The sequence below is a fragment of the Alexandromys fortis genome, unplaced genomic scaffold (genome assembly GCF_014885135.2).
Source record: "Alexandromys fortis isolate MF-2015 unplaced genomic scaffold, M_Fortis_MF-2015_v1.1 scaffold_36, whole genome shotgun sequence".
NCBI classification, from domain to species: domain Eukaryota; kingdom Metazoa; phylum Chordata; class Mammalia; order Rodentia; family Cricetidae; genus Alexandromys; species Alexandromys fortis.
In genome coordinates, this window is record NW_026067915.1 from 14,238,054 (window position 1) to 14,247,685 (window position 9,632).

Here is a 9,632-nt window from a genome sequence, read left to right on the forward strand (position 1 = left end):
TCCTTCCTTCCTTCCTTCCTTCCTTCCTTCCTTCCTTCCTTCCTTCCTTCCTTGTTGATACAAAGTGTCACTGTGTAGCTTTGAGTGGCCTGGACCTCACTCTGTAGACCAAGCTGGGTTCACATTCACAGAGATCCACCTGCCTCTGCCTCCCAAGTACTGGGATTAAAGGTGTGCGCTACCACCACCTGGCTCATAAAGCTCATGGTTTTTGGTTTTGTTAATGTTTTTGTTTTTCAAAACAGGGTTTCTCTGTATAGCCTTGGCTATCCTGGAACTAAATTCATATACCAGGCTGACCTCAAACTTGGAGATCCTCCTGCCTCTGCCTCCCAGTTGCTGGGATAAAAAACACTTGCCACCATGATCATATTAAAAAAGAGAGAGAAAGATGAATTTAGGGTACTCAGAAGAGCCTTTCAGAGCTAAACATTGGGGTTTTGGTATTATCCAGGTAATCCTTGAATCTAAGATCCCTTGGTCTCAGCCACAGAGCAGCTAAGATTACAAGGGCATTTCACCCCCTACCCTGATTTGAATAACCACCACCTGTCATAATTAAAACATAGATCAGTGTCAGGCCTGGTGGTGCATGCCTTTAATCCCAGCACTCGGGAGGCAAAGGCAGGCAAATCTCTGTGAGTTTGAAGTCAGCCAAAGATACACAGAGAAACCCTGTCTTGAAAAAAAACAAAAACAAATATATATATTTGCATATATATATATATGCAAGCCAAGCCGCATGTGGATTTTAACAGGTATGTTCTAAATGCCTGTTTCAAGTGGAGACAGGATCATCTGAATGCCTCATCACCTTCATGTATAGCCAGGCATCAATGAACAACCCTCTATAGCAAAAGAACCATGACCTAAAATCCTTATTTCTCTATACATCTGTCTTCATGGAGTACCACTGGAAAAACACCAGGACAACAGCAAGCCAAAGTCATCAAGACAGTTCTACAAAAACTGGAGATTCATTCAAAGGCTCGTTTCCACGGCGGAGGAGTGATTTCCTCCACCCATCAGGGCTCTGGATCTCTCTGCAGAGTCCCCTAGCCGGGGAGGCTGGGAGGAGGGGAGGTGTCTTCAGTGCAATCTACAAGCCCACTGAAACTGGACAGGCCTCCCCAGGTTCCCCTCTCCCTGTAGGCAGACCTGGTGTGTGAACAAACTCAGACCAGCTAAACACATTTCGGACTGCACTTCTCCAAGGAAAGAAGAAGAGCCACCTGCAGAGTGAGAAGCCAGCCCTCCATGAGTTTTGCTTGTTTGCTTTCCTCAGAGGCCTGCTCGGGGCACCCTTGCTGAAAACAAGGTGGGCTAGCGCTGGCTGTGGAGAGCTCGTTAATGCCACGCCACCCCGTTCACGTGGTTACAGAGCATCCCGGAGGTCATGGTCCACAGTGGACTGCGTGTAGGAGGAGCTGGGGGTGTCGGCTGAGTAGATCTGAAGGAAGTCACAGTACTGGCAGAGCACAAGAGGACCCCGGCACGTTCTGAAGAGCTGGGCGATGTACTTTCGGAATTTCTCCCCGAGAAAGAAGTAAATGACGGGGTTGAGGCAGCAGTGGATGAAGGCCAGGGTCTCTGTGGCCTGGATGGCGTAGTCTAGGTGCCTCTGCAAGGTGCAGTCCTGAAGGATCTCAAGCTCCACCAGGGTCTCCAGGAAAAGCACCACGTTGTACGGCGTCCAGAAGCCGAGGAAGAGGACCACCACAGCAAAGATCATCCTGACTGCCCTGCTCTTCTTCTCGTTCTTGCAATGCTGCAGGGTCCGAATGATCATGGAATAACAAAACAGCATGATCCCCAGCGGGATGACCAGCCCCAGGACGTTGATCTCCAGGGAGCTGAGGACCTTCCAGGTGGCCGAGTTGACTGAGTACTTGGTCTTGCAGTACGTGTGATTGTGCTCTGTGTAGCAAGTGCTGAACAAGAGGCCCGGCAGGGAGGCGAACACAGCCACTGACCACGTGACCAAGCTGGTGATGACCCCATAGGTCAGAGTCCTCGCTTTCAAGGAAAACACTGCGTGCACGATGGCCAGGTACCTATCGATGCTCATTAGCATGATGAAGAAGATGCCGCTGTAAAAGCCCACCAGGTACATCCATGACACGATCTTGCACAGACCCAATCCAAAAACCCACTGGTCAGCGGCGTAGTAGGCCCAGAACGGGAGCGAAAGAACAAACAGCAGATCTGAGATGGCGAGGTTCAGCAGGTACACGTCGGTCATGGACTTGAGTCTCTTGTACTTGAACAACACCAGAACGACAACGGAGTTTCCAAACAGACCCAACAGAAAGACCAAGGAATAAAGAGGAGGCAGGAAGAGCTCCCCAAAGGCCTTGATACCTTCCTTGGTGCAAGGTTTGGGAATGCTTTGGTCGTGGTAGTAATAACTGTACGTGTTTTCATCCTGGGTGGTGGTGTCTGCTACATCCATGGGGTCCATCTTCGGGATCTATGGGCTCCGGGTACAAGCAGAAGAAGCCAGTGAAAGAACAAATGAGATGCCTGGAAGAATGAAAAGAAATCAAAAGATTGCATAATACTAGGAACAGCTGTACATGATGCTGCCCCAAATTGTACACCCTGTCCAGAAGGGACTGCAAGGTCAGAGAAAATCACCTCCACCTTGGGAGTCAGCCAGAAGCGTTCACCTCCTGCTCTCTCTCTCTCTCTCTCTCTCTCTCTCTCTCTCTCTCTCTCTCTCTCTCTCTCTCTCTCTCTCTCTGCTTGGAAGCTCATTTCCCTCAGGGATAGGTAAGGATTGGACTCCTCCCTCAAGGTGGTACAGTTTAAAATGTTCTCTGGCCAGGGGGATGCCCCAGCAGATAAAGGCACTTGCCACTGAGGTGAAGGAGAGACCTGACTCTCAAGAAAGCTGTCTTCTGGCATAAATGCACCCCCCCACACACACACACACATGCACAATAAATGTAAAAGAATAAAAGGAAGCAGGGCATGGTGATGCTTGATTTTAATTCCAGCACTCAGGAGGCAGAGACAGAGCTCTGTGAATTTGAGGTCAACCTTGTATACACAGAGGGTTCCAGGCCACCCAGGGCTAGATAGATAGACCTTGTCTCAAAAATAAACAAGGAGCTAAAGGGGCTGGAGAGGTGACTTAGTGGTTAAGAATTCTGGTTGTGGCCAGGCGGTGGTGGCTCACGCCTTTAATCCCAGCACTCGAGAGGCAGAGGCAGGTGGATCTCTGTGAGTTCGAGGCCAGCCTGGTCTACAGAGTTAGTTCCAGGACAGCCAGGGTTACACAGAAGAAACCCTTTCAAATAAGTAAGCAAAGAATAAAAATGAGTAAGTAAATTGGTAGATACAGAGATTAAAACATTTTTTTTTTTTGCAGTTATTCACACAAAATAGTCCCCTGAGCATGGCAGGAATAAGCGGCTTTCTGACCCAGGACCACCCCCCACTGCTTCCTGGTCTGTCTCTCTGGCACCCTGGCAGTCCCTACTAAATCCTTCTCATTTTGTTCAGGAATTCACATCTAATCCCTCCCTGTGTCTTCACTACTACATGCCTGAATCCTACAGTGCTCCTATGTATATGTCTGTGTGCCATGTAGACATATGTGTACACATCTGTGGACATATGCAGTCATCTCTGCCTGCGTTTATGAGGCCAGAGGGTTTTTCTCTGTTGCCTTCCACCTTCTCTTTTTGAGACACAGTCTCATCTCTGAACCCGAAGCTCTCTGTTCTGGGTAGGCAGGCTGGCCAAGGAGCCCCCAGGTGCCCATCTCCGCCCTGCAAGGTTAGGGCTACAGGCACGCGCCACCATACCTGGCTTTTGCTTACCTGCTGGAGATCTGAACTCGGGGCCTTGTGCCCACTGAACCACCTCCCTAGCCCCTGCCCTGGTGTTTCTCAACAGAGATTTTGTTCATTTGTTTTTCTTGGAAAGGCACATTGAAGACTTGCCGCATGGCAGGGTCTCCTGAGAGAAGTCAGTCAGTGACTAACAGCGTTTCACCAGTGAAAATGGAAGGGAGAAACAAAACAGGGACGAGGATAGTCTCGGAAGAGCAAACAAAGAAGGTCAGCCCGGCACAGCGGCTCCTGCCAGCACTTGAGAGGCAGGGGCAGGAAGACCAGAAGTTCAAGGCCAGCCTCAGCCACACAGTGAGTCTGGGGCCAGCCTCGGCCACACAGTGAGTCTGGGGCCAGCCTCGGCCACACAGTGAGTTTGGGGCCAGCCTACACTATATCAGACTCTCACAGAGGAATGAGGCAGAACTGATGGCTCAGCAAATGTAGACACTTGCCATCAAGCCCAAGTCTAATCTCCTGGGTCCACAAGGTAGAAGAAGTCCTCTGTAGCAGATCATTCTCTGCGCTCCACACAAGCACCCTGGCAAGCGTGTACACACATATAAACATGTACACACCATATATAAGTAAATGTAATCAAATAATCTCTTTTTTAATTTTTTAATTATTTATTTTAGTTACCTGTATGTGGGTATGTGCACATGAATGCCGGTGCCCACAGAGGTCAGAGGTGTGAGACTCCCCTGGAGCTGGTGTGACAGGCAGTTGTGAGCCACCTCATGTGAGTGGTAGGAATTGAACTCAGGACCTCAGGAAGAGCAGTGTGTGCTCTGAACCACTGAGCCATCTCCCCAGCCCTCAAATACATCTTAAAAGAAAAGTAATACATAAGTGAATAACTTGCTTACAGTTCTGTAATCCCACGTGTGTGGCATTGCTTGACTTGTTAGTAGAAGCAGAAAGTTAACAATCCTAGGGAAAGTTTCAGGTTTGGGGTCAGAGCCGAGTCTACGTGAAAGCCTGGCTAAGGAAGCCTTAGGAGGCACGCAAGCAGGTGGAAAGTGCAAACACTCCAGGATATAGGCCAGCGAACACCAACAAGAACAGAAGCCTGAGTGTGGGGTTGGAGGAACGGCTCAGTGACTAAGATCACCTGCTGTTCTTGCAGAGGACCTGGGTTCAATTCCTAGCATCCGCAGGGTGGCTCACAGTCAGCTATAACCCCAATTCCAGGAGCTCCGAAGCCCACATCTTATGACTTCCATAGGCACAGGCACACTTATGGGGCAATTACACATAGGCAGGCAAAACACTCTTACATAGAAAATAAATCTTTTTTTAATTTATTTATTTCTTTATTAATTAACTAAAGATTTCTGTCTCTTCCCCACCGCCGCCTCCCCTTTCCCTCCCTCTCCCCCAATCAAGTCCCCCTAGAAAATAAATCTTAAAAAATAAATAAATACCCGGATGTTGGGCTAGAGCAGGTACCAGTTCATGTTGCTCATACACCTGCAATAAGAGCCACAGAGCCACAGATGTCCCATCTCCACTCACCTTGCTCTTTCGAGTGTGGTCCTGGAGACGGTCTGTGAGGCAATGCCAGGATCCCTAAAGCAGCTCAGGTACTTTGAAGGGTTTGTGACTTCCTGTGACATACCAGCTCTTCCCTTACCCATATGAGGCTTCGTAACAAAAGGAAGAAGTAAAAAGAAAAGAGAGAAAAAAAAAAAAAAAACCCTGTGTGACTCATTTCCCCAAACTCAAAGGTAGGGTGGTATGGTTCGTTCTGTGGGAAGGGAGAAAAATGAAAAGAAAAGCTGGGTGCAGTGCGCATGCCTGTAATCCCAGCACTTTGGAGGGGGAGGCAGGAGGTTTAGGAGCCCAAGGTTATCCTTGGCTACATAGCACATTTAATGCTAACCTGAGCTACATGTGATTATGCCTCAAAACAGAAGGGAAAGGAGGGAGGGAGAGAGGGAAGAGAGGGAGGGAGAGAGGGAAGGAGGGGGGATAAAAAGAAAATATTCTAAAGCTTTTTTTTTGTTTTTCTACTTTTAAAGCTTTTTAAATTTTAAAATGTATTTTTGGTGACTTAGGGAGGTAGAGAATTGACAGTGTGATCAAGGTCCCCAGTGCCACACAGAGACTGCCGTTTAAAAAAAAAGTACTGGGCAGTGGTGACACACGTCTTTAATCCCAGCACTCGGGAGGCAGAGGCAGGCGGATCTCTGTGAGTTCGAGGCCAGCCTGGTCTACAAGAGCTAGTTCCAGGACTATTATTTCCCTCTTGCAAATATGCAAGGCAAACAGGTCAGACCTGGAAAGCAGAGTCAGGTGGCTCTCTGTGAGTTCAAGGCCAGTGTCATCTACATAGAAAGTTCCAGGAGAGCTAGGGCTGCAGAGAGAGATTATATTTCAAAAATAATAAATATATATGTATCCATATATATTTAAATGCCAGACAGACACTCGACTGTGTGATGCTCTCCAAATGACTTGGCCTAAATCCCCAGAGACTTCCCAGATCTCCCATGGCCAGAGCAAGAGGCGGGGAGCGTCTCAGGGCAAAAGGCACTCACTCATATGTAGAGTAGGGGGAAGTTGATCTAATTGTGTCTGTCTGACCTGGAAGGTGGCTCTAATTTAATAAGGAAGCTGGTTGTCCTGGATAAGGGGTCAGGTTGTAGTGATAACTCTGATTCCAGAGGATCCGATGCCTCCTCCTGGCCTCTGCGAGCAGGTGCTACACAGATACGCACGGAGGCAAACTACCCATCCACGAAAGAAGTAGACAGAGAAATGGTTGAGCCTGCCATGTCCCCCTTAGCCATTCCTGGGTCCCAGCTGCTGCTTCAGTGAACCGTGAGTTATTCTTGAGACTAAGGGCCACTCGCAGCCTTTGAAATGGAGCAGTTATTAGCCCAGAGGTAGCCAGCAGTCAGGGCGGTAAGTAAACCATAGCCCGGAGAACACTAGTCAGGCTCCATGGCTGAGTGCACTGGCTGTGCTTCCGGAGGACCTGGGATGGGTTCTCAGTACCCAAGTGTCTGTAACTCCAGTTCTACATGTGGTACACTTACATACATGCAGGCAAAACCCTCATACACGTACAATGAAAATAAATGATTTTTTTTTTCAGGGGCAGGGGTTCTGGAGTTTGAGACAAGGCCTCACCATGTAACCTTGGCTACCCTAAAATTGTCTTGCCTGTAGAAGCAATACAAGTACTGGGATTAAAGGCGTGTTCCCCTAAACCTGACGAAAACAAATCTTAAAAACCAACAGTAATAATAAATTAAAAATCAAAAATATGATTGAGTAGGTAACCAGGATGCATTTTGTGTACATGAATGAAATTTTTTTTCACTATGTCCAGATCACATGTGAAGAAATAGGAAACCACAGGGCAGAAGGCTCGTCCCAAGCCAGAGGGGCACACTTAGGCCTGCGATCTTGCTCTTGACGTTTTCACAGCCGCTTTAGGCTTGATTTTCAAGAAAGGAGCCCATGGAAGAAACAAAACTCAATGAAAAGCCTGCCCAGACACCACCACGCCAGGCCTGTGTCCGGCGTGGAGCTGTAGCGCCCCCTTGTGGACCAAGTCTGAATCAAACACCAAAGACTGAAAATAATTCAGGTTACCGGTGGGAGCAGCACATCTGAACTAGGAAGTGTCCCCACCCCCCCCCCAGGCCTCCTGGAGACCCTTGGGAATCTGCGGCGGAACCATAGTGGCTTAGTCCGGCTAGAAGCGAGAGAAATCTGCCAGGCAAGGCTGACAGAGCTAGAAAAGCAGGTAGGGAGGACTTCCAGGTGAGGTTAGTTAGGCGCCTGTTGATTGGCTAACCGGAGTAACTCAGCACAGGGGCTAACCCCAGCCGTCTGCACCTGGCGGGGGTGGGGGGGGGTGGGGGGGGTGGCTGGGGGAATGGGGCTGCTCACAGTGGTACCAGAGCATGAGGACCTGCCTAAGGGAGAGATTTGGAAAGTGTTTTTTGCTGCTGAGAGGGGAACGGACTGTATCAAGCCAGGGACTCAAAACTGAGTCCAAACTGGACGTGATGACACACGCCTATAATCTGACACTTGGGAAGTAGAGACACGGGGGGGGGGGGGGGGGGGGGGGGGGGGGGGGGGGGGGGGACAGGAGTCCAAGGTCAACCTCAACCATATATACTAATTCCAGCTAGTGAGATCCAGTCTCAAGAATAAAGAAAACGAGAAGCAAAAATAGAAACTTTGTAAATGAAAAGCTTAGTGAGTCGGATAAAATACATAATGAGAGGCTAGAGAGATGGCTCAGCTGTTAGCAACATTTATTGCCTTTAAGGACACAGGTTCGGTTCTCAGCACTCCCGTGGTGGTTGCCAACCATCTGTAACTCTAGTTCCGGCGGGTCACCAGCCACACAGATGGTGCCAGCCACACATGCATGAACAACACGTATCTGCATAGAATAAATCAATCTATTTTCTTTATTTGAAAGTTTTGGGTTTTTTTTGTTTGTTTGTTTTACATACCAACCACAGTTCCCTCTCCCTCCCCTCCTCTTTGCTTCTCGCCCCCATCTAATTTTTTTTTTTTAAACAGGTCGCTCTGACAGTGCTGGAACACAATATGTAGATCAGGCTGGCTTCAAACTAACAGAGATCCTCCTGCCTCTGCCACCCAAGTGCTGAGATGAAAAGCAGATGCCACCACTCCTGGCTTTAAGGGGGCGCGGGGAAATGAATGCAATGAAAAGCTGATACCAGCTGTGGTGCTTAAAGACTGGGGAAGTAGGGACAGCGTGGGAGGGTTCTATCCGTGGAACAAAGTCATAGAGATTTCAGGGGAGAGTCAAGGCAACGCACTCAAAAGTCATGACAGCATTTGCTCTATTGGACAGATGCGATGAACTCTGAGGATCACCGTGTCGCCTCAGCTCGAGTCTACTCCTTGGATGGGGAAGGCGGCGACAGGGTGACAGATCTTTTTTGTTTGGTTAATTTCTGGTTTGTTTGTGTTTTTGAGGTTTCTCCGTGTAGCCCTGGCTGTCCTCAGACTCACAGATCTCCCTCCCTCTGCCTCCGCTGGGACGGGGACTGAGGCTCCTCTGCCCAGGTGGCTGCTGGGAGAAGCAGGAGCCTCAAGGGCTGCCGGGAGGCACAGGAAAGATGGCCTCCCTTTGCTCCGGGTCCCCTCATTTCCAGGGTGCTCCAGGGTCATGCTCTTCATTGAGCCGCGTGGGCTTCGACCTGAGCTCTGAGAACTCTCCTGATGGGAGAACTCAGCCCTTGCCCCCGGAGGAAGGCGGCTGCGGCCAGTTACTGGATGTCCCTGAGCCTCCTTTGTGTGAGACACAGACTCCTCACAGGTTCCCCTCAGCACGCTGGGCTCTTCCCGGCTCTGACAAAGGTTGGGTTGGCCCTTCAGCCCCAAATTGGCTGTAGAAACTATAAGGGCCAGCAGATGGCAGCATTTCCCACTTCACGACGATGTCATTTAGGAAGTGGGTTTCAGTATCAAAGAGCTGGAACCGGAGTCCGATGTTGTGCCAAGCTTTTAATTCCAGCATTCCGGAGGCAGAGGCGGGCAAATCTCTGGGGGATTCGAATCCGGTCTGGTCTACCTAGTAAAACCCTATCTCAAGAACAAACTTTTGTTGTTGTTTTGGTTTTTGTTTGTTTTTGGTTTTTAAAGACAGGGTTTCTCTGTAGCATTGAAGTCTGTCCTGGAACTCGCTCTGTAATCCAGGCCTGCCTCTGCCTCCCAAATGCTGAGATTAAAGGCGTGTGCCACCACTGCCCGGCAAGAAGTGTTCTGTATGTATGTATGTATGTATATATG

At 49.2% G+C, this 9,632-nt stretch overlaps 1 protein-coding gene across 1 annotated transcript; it reads right to left on the bottom strand.

Annotated features, from left to right (window-relative positions):
• Positions 1 to 983: 983 nt before the first annotated feature.
• Positions 984 to 5,456, bottom strand: Ccr4 (C-C motif chemokine receptor 4). Its single transcript, XM_050139578.1, has 2 exons — positions 5,358 to 5,456; positions 984 to 2,523 (listed from the first exon to the last, which is right to left on the bottom strand). Exon 2 carries the CDS (start codon positions 2,459 to 2,461, stop codon positions 1,376 to 1,378), a length of 1,086 nt encoding a protein of 361 aa, XP_049995535.1. The 5' UTR covers positions 2,462 to 2,523; positions 5,358 to 5,456; the 3' UTR covers positions 984 to 1,375.
• Between the last annotated feature and the right edge of the window lie 4,176 nt (positions 5,457 to 9,632).

Bases quoted from the DNA above. Each gene is read 5' to 3' on its own strand.
- Ccr4 (XM_050139578.1), bottom strand. From the start codon at position 2,461: ATGGACCCCATGGATGTAGCAGACACCACCACCCAGGATGAAAACACG.